Consider the following 17,936-nt stretch of genomic DNA (forward strand, 5'->3'; position numbering starts at 1 on the left):
GTAAACCCCAGGAAGGCTCCTGGACCAGATGGAGTACCTGGCAAAGTGCTCAGAGCCTGCGCCCACCAACTGTCCCCGATTTTCTGCAGGATCTTTAACCTCTCGCTCCTACCTGCCTGAAGTCAGCCACAATCATCCCCATACCAAAAAATTCACCCCCAACCAGCCTCAACGTCTACCGCCCTGTTGCCCTCATCCCAGTAATAATGAAGTGCTTCGAGAGACTGGTTCTCCAACACATCAAGGACTGCCTCCCCCACACACTCGACCCCCATCAGTTTGCATACCGGGCGAACAGATCCACGGAGGATGCCATCACCATAGCTCTGTATGCTGTGTTGAGACACCTGGAACAGCAGCAGAGCTATGCGAGAATGCTCTTTGTGGACTACAGCTCGGCTTTCAATACAATCATCCCAAACGTTCTGGTCACAAAGCTGGACACTCAGGGCCTCCCCCCCTCTCACTTGCACCTGGATCAAAGACTTCTTGACCAACAGGCCCCAGACTGTGCGACTTGGCCCCCACCTTTCCTCTACACGCACACTGAGCACTGGTTCACCACAAGGCTGCGTGCTGAGCCCTCTCCTCTACTGTCTTTATACCCATGACTGCAATCCGGTCCACGGCAACAACATGATTGTAAAATTTGCTGATGACACCACATGGTCAGGCTGATCTCGAATAGTGACGAGATAGCCTATCGGGAGGAGGTCCAGAAGCTCACGAACTGGTGCTCTGCAAATAACCTAGTTCTGAACACCAAGAAAACAAAGGAGATCATCGTGGACTTCAGAAGGAAAAAAAGAGATCCCCCTCCCCTACGCATCAACAGCGAGATTGTGGAGAGGGTCCACAACATCAGATTCCTGAGAGTCCAGATCTCTGATGACCTCTCCTGGACATGCAACACCTCAGCTGTCATCAAGGAGGCTCAGCAGCGTCTACACTTCTTAAGAGTCCTCAGAAAGAGCAGTATGGATCGGAACCTTCTGCTCGCCTTCTACCATTCCATCATTGAGAGCCTGCTGACGTACTGCCTCACCACCTGGTACGGGAGCTGCACTGCTGCAGATAGAGGGAGGCTACAGAGGACAGTCAAAGCAGCGCAAAGGATCATTGGCTGCCCTGCCTGACGGACATATACAACACCTGGTGCGTTAGCAGAGCTCACAACATCATCAAAGACAACACACATCCCGCCTCCCAGCTGCTTGAACTGCTTCCTTCTGGGAGGCGCTACAGAGGCATTTGAACAAGGACTACCAGACTGAAAAACAGTTTCTTCCCAAGAGCCATCACCGCTCTGAGCTCTGAGAGAAAACAACACCAACTATAATACAACACCGATACCCTTTCAAAAACCACGTGCAATAACTATTTATTTACTTTCTGTACAAACCTCATTCACGTTAATACATATACCCACATTGAACATACTGTAAATAAGATTTTTAACCTTCATTCTTAGACTAATAGCTATACTGTAAATAAGATCTTTCACTTTTATTCTCAGACTTCCTTTTATACTTTTTTAAATTTTGTAATGTTTGCACTAGGAAGGGACCAGCTCTCCGAATTTCGTTGTGCAACTAAGTTGTAAAATGACAATAAAGGGCATTCTATTCTATTCTATTCTATTCTTTTTTGTCCAATGGCGCAACTGCAGCGCACCGCCGAACGCGCAACCGTAGCGCGCCGCCACCCGCGCAACTGCACCGCGCTGGTCGCATTATTGTGACAGAGCCGTCGCTGAAATTTAGAAACTATTTTTAAAGTCCTGATGTACTTTCCAAAATGTAAGTGGACCTCTGTGCGCAGGAAGCTTAATTTGGTCCGATCGCGCAACTGCAGCGCACCGGGCGCTCACTGTCGCATTGCTTCAAGAGCGTCTTTGTGTTTTAGGATGGCTTTACTGCTCCCACTTGCTTTCTTTGGAGGCATGATTAGGGGTTAATACAATCCTCAAAGTAACGAAAATACAATAACAACAATAACAATAACAAAAATACAATAACAGTCGGCATCCGGGCCGTGCGGTTGGGTTTTCTCGGGTCCTCCCGGCTCATCTCGCGAGGTTCGACATCCGAAAAAAGTCTCGAATTTTTTGTTCGAATTCCGATTTGTTCGAGAACCGGGACGTTCGAAAACCGAGGTTTGACTGTACTGTATATACATATATACAGATTACTGTATATACATAAATACAGTACTCTGTATATACATATATATACAGTAATCCCTCGCTACATCGCGGTTCGTTTATCACAATTTCACTACATCACGGATTTTTTTTCCAAATTAAAAAAAATTAAATTAAAAATAAAACTTATAAATTAAGGAATTATGGCACGAAGGTTGCCCACACGCCAGCAGAAGGCAGGGAGTACCCACACAATTGCAGTGCGTGCACTTGTGCCTTTTTATAAAAAAATTGTTATAATAATAATAATTATTATAACAATTTATATATATATGTATATAATATACACATTATATACACATTTTCATGTTGCCTTTCTGTACAACCTTTGTGTGTATTTGTTATTGCTTCTTTGCCCTCGGCACGTCAATGGGATTTTACGTTGACTTTAGCATTAGCACTGGTGATCATTCTAAAATTAAGTATGTCTTGTGAATAACAACAATCACAATGTGTGTAAATCTTTTTGATGTGTGTTTAGCTTTCTTGTAAACTCCAATTATTTTATAACTCCAGCGCAGCACATGCTCAGGGACAGCAGAACCACCTGCATGTCACAGTTTTTTTCTTGTAAACTTCAGCGTGGCGCATGCTCAGGGACAGCAGAGCCACCAGCATGTCACACGCTTGCCGCACATGCAATGCGGTGCTGTTGCGGTGTGGTCACAATATGGAAATGTAACACACCATTGGAAAAAAATAATCGTTTTCCTTCAACGATAAAGTGTACATCAGCGTGAAAAGACCAAATTTACGTGACATTGAATGAAATTTCTATTGATTGCCCGGCCCTACCGGCCGTTTTTGCATACATCGTTTCAGCCATTGAGTCCTCGTGTTGGGAATGAGCCAATGGTTCGGATCATCATGCGCTCATTCTCCATTTCCCAATCACCGCACTGTGCAAGCTTTTGAATGACGAGCCTGGGAGAGTCACAATGAGACGGGGAGTGGCGCTTTGTCTGCCAACATTTTTTTTATGTCCACACTGTTAATCCGTGTTCAGACCGTTGACTACATGTAACAGGATTGGACATGCTAACTGCGACCGCCAGCTGTTGACGGATTGCACTGGGCGGGGCGGGCGGCAATTGGTTGCGCAGGCTTAGTATCCGGCCCCGAAAGCGCCGGTGTAGCGCAGAGTGCCACAGCAGCCCGAGAGGATGAGCGGGATGCCGAGACGGGACGGAGAGCTGTAGAAGCACCAGCAGGAAGTTACTATTCTTCACTTCCTGTTTGCATCTGGGGACCGCGTCGCTCGCGTCTTGGCGCCCGTATGGCGTGCTGAGGGAGGCGGTGGTGGAGTAGGCAGCGGCGCAGGTGGGCCGCCAACCTGGTGAGCAGGCGACCATGGCGGTGGCGCTGGAGGCCGTTTGGCTGAGGGTAAAGAATGTCTGCAAACAAAATGGCCTCCTCATCATGTCTGTGCTGGCCGTTGTCATCGGCTGCCTCCTGGGATTCTTCCTCAGGACTAAGCGGCTCTCTGAGCAGGTCAGCTCTGCCTCATTGCTCAATGCAAACGTAGAAAATGCTTGACTGTGGTCAAAACTGTTGACTTAATGACCGTTTCCGATTGATCGATTTGAAATTCGAGTACAACGTAGGTTCAGATGACAGAACTTTGTTCCAGCACCTCCTAAGAAAGAAATGGCGGAATCAAAACATTGCATCCACCACCTCCTAAGAAAGAAATGGCGGAATCAAAACATTGCATCCGCCACCTCCTAAGAAAGAAAATATTGCATTGAAATTACAATTTCAAATTGATTAATTGAAATTTAAAACCAATAATAAAATGTACATTCGGATGAGACCTTTTCATTCCGGCATCTCTTAATGGGGGATTGGCACCTTTATCCTCATGCTCACCAAAATGGGTGCGCATGCTAATATTTACCCTGAACACCAATGACAAGGGTCCATTGCATGTTGTGTCAGGAGGTCATGCCGTCGGGTCGGCCATGTTGGTTGTTTACATCTGGCGGGCTGCTGATTGGTCCGAGCCGCAAGGAACAAACCTTTCAGAAGAGGACCTGCGCGTGCCTGCGTGTATTCATGTGGGCTCCATAAATAAAGTTGAGCTTAGCTGAATCATGTGTGTGCGTGGTTTTGCGTCACTGTGTACATAAGTGTATCGGTAAAATGTGTGTGTTTTTGCTGGCTGGTGATCCCGCTGTCACACAGCAAAACTAAGCCGCGGGCGCTTAATGGCTGCCAGAAAAGCTCTTTATCTGCCATCCATTAGGCCTCCTCCTCCCCTTCCGCCAGCTAACGCATGTCGGCTGACTTCCTTGACGACAATCACCATTTCATCGGTTAGCAACGTTAGCACCGGTGCCACACTGTTTACGTGGCCTTCGCCAACAACCGTCATGTTGACCAAAAAATGAACTGCTCAGCAGCCAATGTCGGAAACACAATACAAATAAACCATAAGACAAAAGCACAACGCTGCCCCCAGTGGTCAAGATGCGCTCAACGGAAGGATCGCCCCAACAAATTGAAATCGTGTTGCATTAACTGCTGAATTACGTCCCACTACTTTTTTGGGGTGGTGGGACTCAAAACGTTGCCGACTGTGAAGCTCGTTGGAAAAGCCGAGCACAGGAAGTAGTGAAAGCGCCTTTCTGTGCTCTCTCACCAACACAGGAAGTGAAATATTTCCAGTTTCCCGGTGAGCTACTGATGAGGATGCTGAAGATGTTGATTCTGCCTCTGGTCGTGTCCAGGTGATTGCATCACACTATTACTCTGTGTGTGTGTGTGTGTGTGTGTGTGTGTGTGTGTGTGTGTGTGTGTGCGCATGCGCGCATGCGTGTGTGTGTGTGTGTGTGCGTGCATGCGTGTGTGTGTGTGTGCAGAGCAGGATTAAAGAGTGATCCTCACATTTGCAGCACACGCCACTAAGCCAACATGAAGGCAAAATGTTGACTGCACGAAACTAACTTGACTTTGCCAACATGGAACACAGATGAAGGCAGCATGAAAGACATTTGAGGCTTTCATGCTGTTTGTGGGGCGACTTGGTGGCGCACCGGTTAACACATCCACAGTTCAGAGGTTGCCAATTCAATTCAGGCTCCAGCCCTCCCTGTGGAGTGTTTGCATGTTCTCCCTGTGCTTCCTCCCACATCCCAAAAACAGACATGGTAGGCCGATTGAACACACCAAATTGCCCGTAGGTGTGAGTGTGAACGACTGTTTGACTGTGTGCCCTGCAATAGGCTGGCGACCAGTTCAGGGTGTCCCCCCCCCCGGCCTACTGCCCCAAGTCAACTGGGATAGGCTCCAGCACGCCTGCGACCCGCCTTCAGGCTGCTTTTATGTTGGCATCACGTCCGCCTCATCAGGCTTTCATTTCACTCCATGTTGACGTCACGTGCACTTGGCATTGTGACCTTGCATGACCTTCATGTTGGCCCCACGCACCCGAAAGTGCTGCTTCCATAATGGCTTCTCGCTTGTTCCCCGTGCAGTTTGATGTCAGGCCTGGCGGCGCTGGACGCCAAGTGCTCCAGTCGGCTAGGCCTGATCACCGTGTCCTACTACTTGTGGACCACCTTCGTGGCCGTTATCGTGGGCATCGTCATGGTATCCGTCATCCACCCGGGCGGCGCCGCCCAGAAGGAGGACTCAGAGGACAGCAGCAAGCCCATCATGAGCTCGGCGGACGCTCTGCTCGACCTCATCCGGTGAGACGAAAGCATGCTCCATTCTCAGCCAGTCCACTCATCCTGACAGTATCGAGAGGACACCCGTCTGAGAAAAACGCTGGACCATATGATCTTTTTGGGGAGGGTAGAATCCTCTGCTCTAAATTGATTCAAGTATTACCTTGGGGACAGGATGAAATGAGCGATTGTGTCTCTGACCAAATGGCTATGACCTTTGGCGTTCCCCAGGGGTCAAACCTGGGACCCCTAATAATAATAATGATAATTAATAATAATAATACATTGGCTTTATAATGTACTTAATGTTTCAGGTAACAAGTCTTTTCATGGTCTTGCCCCAACATACATCTGCCAGTGCTCTCAAAGAGGGCTTTTTAACGGATAGCATTCATCCCGCAGGAACATGTTCCCGGCCAATCTGGTGCAGGCTACCTTTCAACAGGTGAAGCAAAGAGACATCTTGTCATTCATGTGCTCTACAATCATGTCTGCCATCTCGTCCACCATCCAAAATCCGTTTTTACCCTCGTTTCATCTCGTCCTTCATCTTGGTCACAATCATCTTGATGGACATGTGGTCCATATTGACCACCATCCCCTAACATAAGCTGCTCAACCATCATGTGCAGTGTAAGATTGTGTTCTTCCATCGTCATCTGGACGATGCCAAGAACGAACATTGTCTTGATATTCAGAGGCTATTTCTTACCATGCTGATGAACTCTGATTGACATCCAATATACAGCGTGAGGTTTCTATGCAAAATATCGCTTCCACGCGGCGCATTTTGGAATATTCCACTGCATTTGGGGAGCAAGATGGCGCCCCCTCCTGTCAATTTTCAGACTTTGCTGTCCATGGCTTTGCATTGTTCATGTTGCTGTTCATATGCGCCATCTTGTCCAGCATCCTGTCCTCCGTGGCAGTCTCCACGGTGTACTGGATCTCCACCACGTTGCACTGAAGGCTTCTGTGTCTTTTGTCAGTATCGAACCAGCAGCCAGTACACAGTGCAGACCAAGCCCACGTCAGCCCAGACACTGTCCCAGTTGGTCACGAGGCAACCGCTGATCTACGGCATCCAGGATGACAACGGAAGTGACGTCCAGAACTTCTCACTGGACCTGACACCACCCCCTGACGTACTGGTCAAAACCAAGGAGGGGACCAGCGACGGGATGAATGTCCTGGGCATCGTCATCTTCTCTGCCACCATGGGTAAGCTTTAGGTGCGTTGGGAAATGGGCTCGGCAAAGCGGCCATGTCAAGTGCGATGCGGTGATGTTGCAGGCATCATGTTGGGCAGGATGGGTCCAAACGGCAGCGCCTTGGTCAACTTCTGCCAGAGTTTGAACGAGGCTGTGCTCAAAATAGTTGCCATCGTTATTTGGTAAGCACAAAGTCGAGTCAGAATGTTTTATGGCTCAGCAAGTGCAATGCAGCGGTGAGAGCAGTCGGAGGAACGGGCGTGACGGAAGCGTTGGGTCCCCGTCGTCTCTCCTCATGCGGCAGGTACTTCCCGTTCGGGATCGTGTTCCTGGTGGCAGGCAAGATCCTGGAGATGAGCGACCCCTCGGCCATGGGGAAGAAGTTGGGCTTCTACGCGGTCACAGTGGTCTTCGGCCTGGTGCTGCACGGCCTCTTCATTCTGCCCGCCATGTACTTCTTCATCACCAAGAAGAGTCCCATCGTCTACATTCGTGGAATCCTGCAGGCGCTCCTCATAGCCCTGGCCACCTCATCCAGGTAACCATTGGAACCCGGCCTGCTCGTGGTGCTGGGCTGTACGGGCGGCACTCCCGCTTGTGGTTGTGTTGTGCTTGTAGCTCGGCCACGCTGCCTATCACCTTCAAGTGCCTCCTGGAGAACAACCACATCGATCGGCGCATCATCCGCTTCGTTCTGCCTGTGGGCGCGACCATCAACATGGATGGCACAGCGCTCTACGAGGCCGTGGCCGCCATCTTTATTGCGCAGGTTAACAACTATGAGCTGGACTTTGGGCAGATCATCACCATCAGGTCAGTGGACGCCGCACAGCAGTCCATCCGACATTGTTTCCTGGAACCTCACTTCTTTCTTCCCTCGCGTTCCCTCATCTCGCTCCCAGCTCTCGGCTTCATTTGCTCTATCACCTGTTGTGGATCCCGTTGTCCTCACTTGTTATTTGGATCTTTCTTGACTTGCTGCCTCCTGACATTTGGCTTCCCCACGTCTTCATACCCTCTGTATGTTTCCCTCCCTTCCTTGCTCTATAGCAGTGGTTCTTAACCTGGGGGGCGGGCGAGAAGTCTTCCTTGGGGGTGCGAGGATATCCTGGGGGAAATTTACAATTTTTCGGGGATAATGGTCGGGTAACCGAAAAAAGTGAAAAATTCTGGAAATCAAGAAGTCATTGTGTTAATTGGCATTAGGGATAATGCTAATTAAGCCTTTAAGCTGTAAAGTAAACCAATTATTATTATAATTATTATTTACTGTTAGGGTTAGGGGTGCGAGAACTAGTTGGTGAATTGAATGGGGTGCGAACAAGGAAAAAGGTTAAAAACCACTGCTCTATAGTCAAGGGAATTGAGTGTGTTGTGGCTAGGGTTAAAGTAACCACGATACAAGGTAAGCAGCGCTGCACTGAGACTTTTCTAGGTCAGTTTGAAACGATGGTCATCTTGTACTTGTAGTTTGCAGGCGAGCTCAAGCGGCTTTTTGCGCTTCACGTCATTCCTGCCTGCCTTCTTTTCCAGCATCACAGCCACGGCCGCCAGCATCGGCGCAGCAGGCATCCCCCAAGCGGGCCTGGTCACCATGGTGATCGTGCTCACCTCCGTTGGCCTGCCGACCGACGACATCAGCCTCATCATTGCCATTGATTGGGCGCTGTAAGTCGCTAACCCAGGGAATGCTGGCAACGCCTTTGCGATGTACGTCACCTTTTGGCATCTTGCCACACAGAGATCGATTCCGCACCATGGTCAACGTCATGGGCGACGCCCTCGCCACCGGAATCATGGCCCACATCTGCAGGAAGGACTTTATCAAGGAAGGAGATGGGGTGAGCAATCGCTTTCTCATTCAGCTTCCTGTGCCCTCATTCTCATTCCCTTGTGTCTGTCCCGCAGTCTTACTTTCTAATTTCACTTCTTTGGTCCTCCTTCCCGACTCCCCCGGTGGCCTCCAGGTGCCGCTCGTGTGCGAGAGCCACACCGGCGCCGGCGTGGTGGCTCCACACATGAACTGCCACAACACCAACAGCAACTACCGGCTGCCGTCCAAGCACACACCGGTACAGCCCGAGGTGGCGCGCCTCATGCAGCTGGAGGAGGGCTTGCGGGCCCCGCCCGACAGAAGAAAGCCGCGCGCCCCCCCGCAACATCCCAGGAAGAACAAGGACCATTGTGCAGTGGACATAAATGGCTTGGAGACGAAAGTGTGAAGAGGGACGGTGTCTGGCTCTGTCTTAAATACCGCCGAAGGAGGTCCAGCAGAACGCTCGATGTTCTTTGGGTGGACCGTAACTAGAACTAAAACCGGAACCATAACTGGTCCCGGATGGACCTTATGAATCCGTGAGGGACAACGTCATATGTTTAATTCTGCCTTAAGACTCCTGGAGCTGTGACTAAGTCGCCAGTCCTGCGCACTGTTGAACTTCTCAACCAAATTGTTATTGCTCTTCGAAGTGAAAAAAAACAAAGCTTAAAAAAAGGTTACATGGCTGAATTGATGGAGGCATGCCACACTCCGAAGATGAAAACCCTTCGCAACTACCCAATCAAAGTGCTTTGTCAATCCTTCCATGTTCGCACATCACAAAGCTAACCATTGCGCATCAACCAAAATGTGGGCAAAAAAGAGAACACCGTAAAATGACTTTTTGGTCATTCTCATCAGCATAAAAGCATATTTTGGAATCTTTTAAAAATGGACATACGCGTAATGACTTGTGATGGTGATCATGTTTGTATTTTTGACATGTGGTCAAGGTCCCGATATGACAGCACTCGTGCGGAGCTGCTCTCGGCCCCAGCTCAAGTTGAGATGCTCACATGCAGATTAACACGCTCGCGCTCCTGACGTCAGAGCAGCAGTACCCGTACAGTCCTGATCCTTTGCAAACAGATTTGTTGCGCTCCTTTATGCCAGATGGTGCGACTTGTCTGGATTACATTTAGTAGACATGTTTGCAGGACCGTCTTCACCTTTTGGTCGATGTTTTCTTTTCAAACCTGTACCCCAGTTTTGGTGGATTCTCACCTTTCTTAAATAGAGTAGCCAGGCTCAACTGACTAAAATGAGTTAGGAGCTTGGTCACAGTACCGTTGGACTTGTAACACACATTGGGTAAAAGAAACAGCAAAGGAATGGCGGTGGTAGGAAGCCTTGTTGTTTAATACGCTGCTGGACAAAAGCAAACGCATCGTATGTGATATACAGTGCATCCGTTTCTACATGGACAATGACCCAGCCCAAGCTAACTCTCATCCGGTATCCCACACCAGGAATGTCTCAGGAAGGCTTCAGTCTTCCAAAGTCACTTGGACTCCTCGTCCTCCTCCTTGTCCTCGTCTCTGCCGCTGCCGCCACCGATGTCAAGTACATGGAGCTGGGTGAGATGAGCCAGCATGCTCTCGTCTATCGCCGACAGACGGTTGAACCTTGCAAGTCAGGTCAGATGCACAAGGTTTTATTGGTATGATTTGCACATGGTTGAGACACGACAACAGCAGCTGGCCATTTGGACAGAAGTGTTGGGACAAACACATCATCAATTTGGCAATCAGACACACTGATCTTAATCTACAAAATATTTTGGACAAATATGCGTCCAACTTCAGTACTGCTTGGATGAGTTTGCCGCACAACCCGGAATTCTCCGAATACATTTGTTCAAATTCCACAGTTTCTTTACTTTTCTATCGCAGAGTTGTCCCCAAACATTTGATCAAGCACCAATTTTTTTCTCTTACTTTAGGTGTCCCAATTCTTTTGTCCAAACTCTACATTTACTTTACTGTCCGCTAAATTTGGGTGTTCCTTATTTGAGTCTGATTAATGCGAACAAACTATGCAAAACGCCATTGACATGTTAATTAATGGGAAGTATCAAAACTTGTGATCTTGGAAGCAACACAAACAGTGGAGACAGATAATCTACTCAGAGACACATATTGTTTGTCCTCTACAAAAGTGACTGATATTCCAGCATCTTCTGGAGTCACTTAGCCTCGTGGTTGTGACAGAAGTAGTAAAAGTTTACTGTTGTTGATGTGTGTCTGGATTGCACTTCATCCCAGTGGACAAGATGGGCATGCCAGAAGGAGCAGCACAATCGTCATTACGGCATCAGTTACAAACACTTTCAATTTAATTATGTTATGATTGTGTTTTTATGATGTACATCATTATAGAATGGTAAAACCACCAACACAAAAGTTTTTGGTGGTTGCCCAAGGCAATTGCACCATTGGCACACCCTCTGGAAAGCTGTCCGGTGATTGTTGCTCATTGTTTTCCTTGATGCTCAGTTACTTGAGGAGTGGGCGTGTTCTTACCGCAAGTATATTCCTTTGATGTTGGGGGTGCCTTCAAAGGCAGAAACGGGAATGCTGGAGATGCGGTTCCTCTGCAGGTAAAGGTACTCCAACGACTCAGGCAAGTCAGACGGGATGTGTGACAGCAGGTTGCTGGAAAGGTCCAACGTCTACATGGACAACACCACAGCATCAACTTTCACGTTGCGTTGTCGTCCTGTGCCAAAGGAGACAAAGAAAGGCCAGGGCCCAGGAGCCACAATTCCACTCACTGTGAGCGCACTGAGTTCCATCCAGGCCCCCTGGTAGACCGAGTTGAGCCTAAGCTGGTTCTCACTAAGGATGAGCTTCTGCAGCTTGTCCATGCCCGTCAGCGCTCCGTCCGGTATGGAGGTCAGCTGGTTGTTCTTCACCTCCAACACCTTCAGGCTGCGAGGGAGGCCAATGGGCAGCGAGTGGAGCACGTTGCCCGACAGGTGCAGCGTCTCCAGCAGCCGCAGCTTGCGGAAGGCGTCGCGGTGCAGCTTGGAGTTGCTCAGCTGATTGTAGCTGAGGTTGAGCTCGGTCAGCGTGTAGAGCACCGCCAGGTCGTTGCGGCCGATTTCTGAGATGGAGTTGTGGAGCAGCATGAGGGTCTTGGCCCGTCGAGGGAGACCTCGGGGAACACGCTCCAACTGGTTGTTGTACATGTGAAGCGTGTGCAGCTTCTTCAGGCCCTTGGAGGGACGCAACAAAAGCAGTCAAAGAGGCACAAGGCTCAGTGGGAATAAGCCACATGCGCAGATCGCAAAAGGGTCTCAAGTCTGGCCGCAAGTTTCACGTTACTGTGATGAAAAGCAAGCAAGTGGAGTACATGCTAAATTTCACACAGTCAAGTCATGACCTGGCTTAGTTGGCGACTTCAGTCGAACACCAGGTCAAGGTTACCTGGAAGGCAGTTGGGTGGATGAAGCGTGAACGCAACTTGTTGTTGTGCAGCAGAAGATACTCCAGGTTGCGTACGGAACTGAGTACGTCTGCGGGGATGCTGCGGATGGAGTTTTTCTCCAGGTGCAGCAGCACCAGGTTGCGAGGCAGACCTTTGGGCACCACGCTCAGGTTGTTGTTGGACAAGTCCAAGCACTCCAGGCTGTTCAGTTGGCTGGAAGACATCAGGCTGTCATGGCACCGCGTCTCTGGACGCTTACGCTGTAAACTTTCTCCCTACCTAAAGGTCTCGTTGTCCATGCCCTCGTTGCTCAGGAAATTGTTCTGCAGGTAAAGTTCTCTTAGGTTCTGCAAGCTGTCGAAGGCTCCAGCTGGGATTTTCTCCAGCTTGTTGCTCTGTTCAAAGACGCAATGGTCAGTGTGATTCTCTGGTGAGGACAGAAAACATCTTGGGGGAGGACCTTCAGGTGAAGACGGTACAGGCTGGGGGGCAGGTTCTTGGGCACGGTATGCAAGAAGTTGCTGGACATGGTAAGAATCTCCAGGTTGTCAGAAGCATTGAACATGTGATCAGGAAGCCCGCCATCTGTCAACTTGTTGTTGTGGAGATAGACGGACCTGAAAACATTTGATTGTGTGTCGGGAGAACCGTTAGACAGAAACATTTTGAGGAAGAGCACAAGCGGCGCAATCATACTTCAGGTGTGGCTTATAGCCAAACGTGTATGGGAAGATCTTGGTGAGCTGGTTGGCCGCAAAGTCAGCACTGACCAATGAGGGTGGCAAGGCTTTGGGTGCAGAGGTGAGCTGAAAGTACAAGAAGATACTTTGCATGGAATGTTCAGGACATTTAAAGGGACTTCAAGTCAGGAAAGAACAAGACGCTGTGCACAGAATGACACTTGGAAAGGAACCCTTCACATAAGCCTGAACTCAAAGCGAGAGGTCGGAAGAGCTTTGATTGAGGGAGCAATTTCAACTACCTGATTATTGGCCAGGTACAAATACGCCAGTTCTTCTAACATCTCAAAACCTTCATCTTCCAAGCCTGGAAAGAGAAGATCGCATCATTGCCTTCAGTTTTTCTACTTACTGTCAACTTCACCTGTTTATGACTGCAGTTATCCTCTTTAGGATTGCTGGTGAAAAGAAAGGCATAGCAAACGGTGATACACCAATTGCAGGACACAGAGACAAACAGCGATCCACGTCCACATCACGAAACCTGAGAGCAAATGAGTAACCCCAGACAAAACCCAAGCAGGCATGCAAGACCACGCAAACTCGAGACAGGAAGTCATGGTTCCAATCCCGAAACCTCAGAACCTGAGTCAACCAGTATGAGCTAGAAAAAGCCACTGACTTTGTTTGCTGGGTCGATAGGTGGCTCTTTCAGTCACCCAGTCAGTCAAATGACTTCTCCACCAGTTTGGTTAAATAGTTAGCCGATTGTTTCGGGTTAGTAGGGTAATTGTTCATTTGGTCAATCGCTGTCGCAGTCCATTGCCAGCTCAGTGGCCTAGTAGTAGTATTGTGTCCGCCCTGAGACTGGAAGGTTGTGGGTTCAAACCCCGGCCGGGTCATACCAAAGACTATAAAAATGGGACCCATTGCCTCCCTGCTTGGCACTCAGCATTAAGGGTTGGCATTGGGGGGTTAGATCACCAAATGATTCCCGGGCGTGGCACCGCTGCTGCCCACTGCTCCCTTCGGGGATGGGTTAAATGCAGAGACAAATTTTACCGCACCCAGTTGTGTGTGTGACAATCATTGGGACTTTAACTTTTAACTTTACTCAGCTGACTAGTTTGTCAGTCAGTTGGTTACTTGATGGAGCTGACCTGAAAAGACCCTTGTGTCACTTTAGTTCTACTTTGTAATGTGCATTACTGCCACCTACTGGACTGAAGTGGAACAGGAAGTAGTCATTTTAAAGTAAAGTCCTGACCGTCTGTAGTGAGCCAGTTGTTCTGCAGGTTGAGTGTCTCGAGCCGATGCAGGTCTGACAGGTGCTCCACCCGTATCTCCTCGATTTTGTTGTTCTTCCGTGGGGAAACAAAGGACGATAGGTGGTCCCGCCATCACACGCAGGTAGTTAAGCTGACGGGTCGCACCTGTAGCGCCAGCTGGCGGGTGGTGGCAGGCAGCCCCGCGGGGAACTCGGTGAGGTCCACTCCGGCGCAGTCCACCGCCCCCTCGGTCGTGCAGCTGCAGTCCGCCGGGCATTCGCCGGGTTCCGATTCGGCCACAGCAATAACGGGCGGCCCAATTGGCTTCACCCCCTGCACTCTTGCCGGGATCTGGCCCAGGACCAGAAGTCCGGCCAGCACCAGCAGGACATAGGGTATCTTCAGGATGGAATGCTTGGGAAAGGCCATGCTCGCCGCTCAGGGTTCCTGTTGCTCAAGAACCAGGACATTCTGGATCAAAACATACTTTACTGGAAACAGAGTTTTGTTTTCTTTTTTTTAAAGCCATAAAAGTCTCTGGTCTCAAGACTCCAGTGGCCTTGTGTTTATTGTGAATCATCTACACGGTATGCTTGATATCCATCCACATCCTCATCCTCGCTCACTGACTCCAGTCAAACAGGCAGGGGGATTTCCCAGCATGCACCAAAACTAAAAACACAGCACTCACTCCAAATAAAAAACACAGCTTTTCATCCAATTCATCAATTAATGTGTTAAAAAAACAGATTCATCATTTATTAAATAATCATGCAATGCTGGTGTGCCTGTCCCCAGATGTAGTTCAGCACTTGAATGACAGGATATTGATTTTTTGGGGGTTTCTGGGATCCCAATTTGAGAACCATCGATTTCGGAGTCACGGGGGCTGCCTGTCACCTTTGCAGGCTTAACAGTCTGCACACTGACATGCTACCATCATTTGAGGTGATGAGATTGGACTCTGAGACATTGGACTAGACAACTTGTCACACGGCCGTAAGCATGCAATCCGTAGTAATGGACCATTTCCATTTGACATGAGACAAGCAGACAATGAGGACATGCGACAACATGCAAGACATGACAAGAGACTGACCAGGAGCAGCAGCAGTCTTGCAGCAGACCTCAGACAAACTTACAGAAATGTTCCCGTCCACACACAGCAGCTCGTCCCATAGCAACAGCAGCAGTCTGACGAGAACTTCACAACCTCCAGATGTCTCCCTCACACACACACACACATGTGGGGGGGGGGGGGGGGGGGGGGGTGGCAGACGCCCCATCATGGGGAGGAGATGTCGACGCGATCGTGTTATTTCAAGCGCTCCTTTTTTCGAGCCAATAAAAAGTTAGTCAGTACATCTTGGACCATCTTGGACGGCTGGACAGAAAACACATGACATTATGGGATGGATGTGATGACACAGCACATTTTGTATCGTAGTACACGAGCGCCATTTGATCACAACATTAGACAATAATACACTACACAGAATGTCACACTACACAGGCTGTTGCAAACATTCCACTGGCACCCCGTTATCTGCATTCGGGATACACAGTATGGAGATGTTTTTTAACAGGCATGTTGGATGGAGAATGTGGAGAAACAAAACATCCTGCTAAACAAGCTAATACTAATAAATGTTAATGATTGGTATGTATAGTACGGTTTGATTGTTGATTATGGTAGTTAGCTGCTTGGATGATTAGATGTAGACATCGGTGGGTTAGTTGCGGATCAATTGGTTGGTTACTTAGCCACCTAGTTGGTTCGTCAGTAAGTCACTTGGTTATTAAGTTGCTTGAGAGGAAGGTGGGCCAATTGGTTTCTTTGCCAGTTGCGAGTCAGTCAATTGACAGGTTACTTGGCCAGCCAGTTAGTTGGAAGAGAAGCAGGTTGGTTGGTTGGTTGGTTGGTTGGTCGATCGGTCGGTCGGTCGGTCGGTCGGTCGGTCGGTCGGTCGGTCGGTCGGTCGGTAGGTAGGTAGGTAGGTAGGTAGGTAGGTAGGTAGGTAGGTAGGTAGGTAGGTAGGTAGGTAGGTAGGTAGGTAGGTAGGTAGGTAGGTAGGTAGGTCGGTCGGTCGGCCAGCCGGTCAATCGGTCAGTTAGTCAACTCGTCAGTTAGTCACTTATGCGTTAGTTCGCTGGGTCAGTCAGGTTGATGTGTCAGTCAGTTCATTTTCATTGTTGTCACTTGTTACAAGCCTACTCGGATTGGCACCAAGCAGGGGCAGCGACCCACCAGATCAAGAAGATGGAGCTGCACTGAAAACCTCTTGCTTCAGTCTTTGATAAGGGGCTCTCGAGGCCGGCACTTGAGGCACCCCTGGTGAGTCCTTTGTAATATCCTTGCTGCCACGGACGGCAGAGGAGTGGAACAAGTTTTCCCATCAAAGACGTGTAAGATTATTTAAACTTGGCGGGGGTCTGCGTTCTGATCAATGACCTTCTCTGCGGTGCGGTGTTCACTGGTCACATGCCTTGTGGTGTTAAACCTTCACAGCATATGTGTATGTAGTATCTGCTTGCTCAACGCTAAGCTAAGCACTAAGCGCTAGCTGTCCCAAAGTGACACAAATACAAGGAGAGAGGCTTATCGCTGCTAGGACTGTACAGTCAGTGCCATAAACAATCACTAATGTGTTACACAACACACAAAATGTTACAAAACTTGATAATTTATCATCTTTGTCTGCGACAAGTTGCAGTCAAGAATTTGTCTGATTAAAACCAGATCTAAAGATGATGCAAGACAAGCACAATCACAACCATGTTGCCTTGTTACATTTCTACAAATGGATCTTATTGTCCTTGTAAAAGCACTCATTTTTTACCAATTTCTCCTTTCAAAAACACATTAAAAACATGACTAGAACTGTGTTTTTTCATCTTGCCTTGATTACTGTAACATATTGTTCTCTGGTCTTCCTAAGTCCAGTATTAAAAGTCTACAGTTGGTACAAAATGCTGTGGCGAGACTGCTCACAAGGAAGGGAAAGTTTGATCACATTACCCCGATACTAGCAAACTTGCATTGGCTCCGGGTCCATTTAAGAGGTTCTTTTATTAACCTTTAAAACATTGCATTGCTTAGTGCCTTCCTATCTCATTGACCTAGTTGTACCTTATGTTCTGTCCCAAAACCTACATTCACATAACGTTGGTCTTTTAGTGACCTCGAGGGCCAAAAATAAGTCCGGTAGAGCAGGGGTCCCCAACCCCCGGTCCGCGGACCGGTATCGGTCCGTGGGTCACTTGGTACCAGGCCGCACAGAAATTTTATTTATTCATTTATTTATTTATTTATTTATTTTAACAACGATCAATTAATTCAGGTCAAGGCGTTCGTCCCGGTCACGTGACATGTTTCCCCAGTTGAGCCCGCAAAGCTAGCAAAAATGAGTAAGAATTTATTTTGAAAAATTATTTTTAAAAAATGGCGATTCTCTCCCAATTACGTCCGTCAGTGCATCTGTGTCTCTTGACACAGGTTAATTCAGGTCAAGAAGCTCCTCCCCCCAGTCGAGCCCGCGAAGCTAGCAAAAATGAGCAAGAAACAGACATGTTTGGAAAGCTTCTTCGGAAAGGGAAAAAATCCCAATGAGGAGACGGAAGAAGAAGAGGCTACGACTTCTAAGAAAAGGAAAGC

At 48.6% G+C, this 17,936-nt stretch overlaps 2 protein-coding genes across 3 annotated transcripts; one reads left to right on the forward strand and one right to left on the reverse strand.

Annotated features, from left to right (window-relative positions):
• The first annotated feature begins 2,648 nt into the window (after positions 1-2,648).
• On the forward strand, positions 2,649-11,140 carry LOC148388074 (excitatory amino acid transporter 5-like). The gene is made up of 11 exons (XM_088393545.1): positions 2,649-3,694; positions 4,853-4,932; positions 5,680-5,895; positions 6,277-6,319; positions 6,864-7,095; positions 7,168-7,267; positions 7,390-7,623; positions 7,704-7,898; positions 8,619-8,753; positions 8,827-8,926; positions 9,053-11,140. Exons 1-11 carry the CDS (start codon positions 3,554-3,556, stop codon positions 9,305-9,307), a joined length of 1,731 nt encoding a protein of 576 aa, XP_088249671.1. The 5' UTR covers positions 2,649-3,553; the 3' UTR covers positions 9,308-11,140.
• podn (podocan) lies at positions 10,237-15,525 on the reverse strand. 2 transcript variants are annotated; one of them, XM_088393544.1, is made up of 11 exons: positions 15,424-15,525; positions 14,447-14,728; positions 14,281-14,374; positions 13,316-13,380; positions 13,030-13,139; positions 12,794-12,950; positions 12,613-12,728; positions 12,333-12,546; positions 11,678-12,121; positions 11,427-11,575; positions 10,237-10,529 (listed from the first exon to the last, which is right to left on the reverse strand). In XM_088393544.1, exons 2-11 carry the CDS (start codon positions 14,708-14,710, stop codon positions 10,406-10,408), a joined length of 1,737 nt encoding a protein of 578 aa, XP_088249670.1. In that variant the 5' UTR covers positions 14,711-14,728; positions 15,424-15,525; the 3' UTR covers positions 10,237-10,405. The 2 variants fall into 2 exon arrangements, with proteins under 2 accessions (XP_088249670.1, XP_088249669.1); XM_088393543.1 differs by having other exon boundaries at positions 15,381-15,505.
• Between the last annotated feature and the right edge of the window lie 2,411 nt (positions 15,526-17,936).

The sequence above is a fragment of the Syngnathus floridae genome, chromosome 13 (genome assembly GCF_059516105.1).
Source record: "Syngnathus floridae isolate MCC-2025c chromosome 13, RoL_Sflo_1.0, whole genome shotgun sequence".
Taxonomy (NCBI): Eukaryota; Metazoa; Chordata; class Actinopteri; order Syngnathiformes; family Syngnathidae; genus Syngnathus; species Syngnathus floridae.

Excerpts from the sequence above, each read along its gene's own strand:
- LOC148388074 (XM_088393545.1), top strand. The coding sequence starts at position 3,554 with ATGGCGGTGGCGCTGGAGGCCGTTTGGCTGAGGGTAAAGAATGTCTGC. Across the intron at positions 7,899-8,618 it reads GGGCAGATCATCACCATCAG|CATCACAGCCACGGCCGCCA; the intron begins GTCAGTGGACGC and ends CTTCTTTTCCAG. Across the intron at positions 8,754-8,826 it reads ATTGCCATTGATTGGGCGCT|AGATCGATTCCGCACCATGG; the intron begins GTAAGTCGCTAA and ends CTTGCCACACAG.
- podn (XM_088393544.1), bottom strand. The coding sequence starts at position 14,710 with ATGGCCTTTCCCAAGCATTCCATCCTGAAGATACCCTATGTCCTGCTG. Across the intron at positions 13,140-13,315 it reads TGTACCTGGCCAATAATCAG|CTCACCTCTGCACCCAAAGC; the intron begins GTAGTTGAAATT and ends TTGTACTTTCAG. Across the intron at positions 12,547-12,612 it reads ATGGACAACGAGACCTTTAG|CCAACTGAACAGCCTGGAGT; the intron begins GTAGGGAGAAAG and ends GATGTCTTCCAG.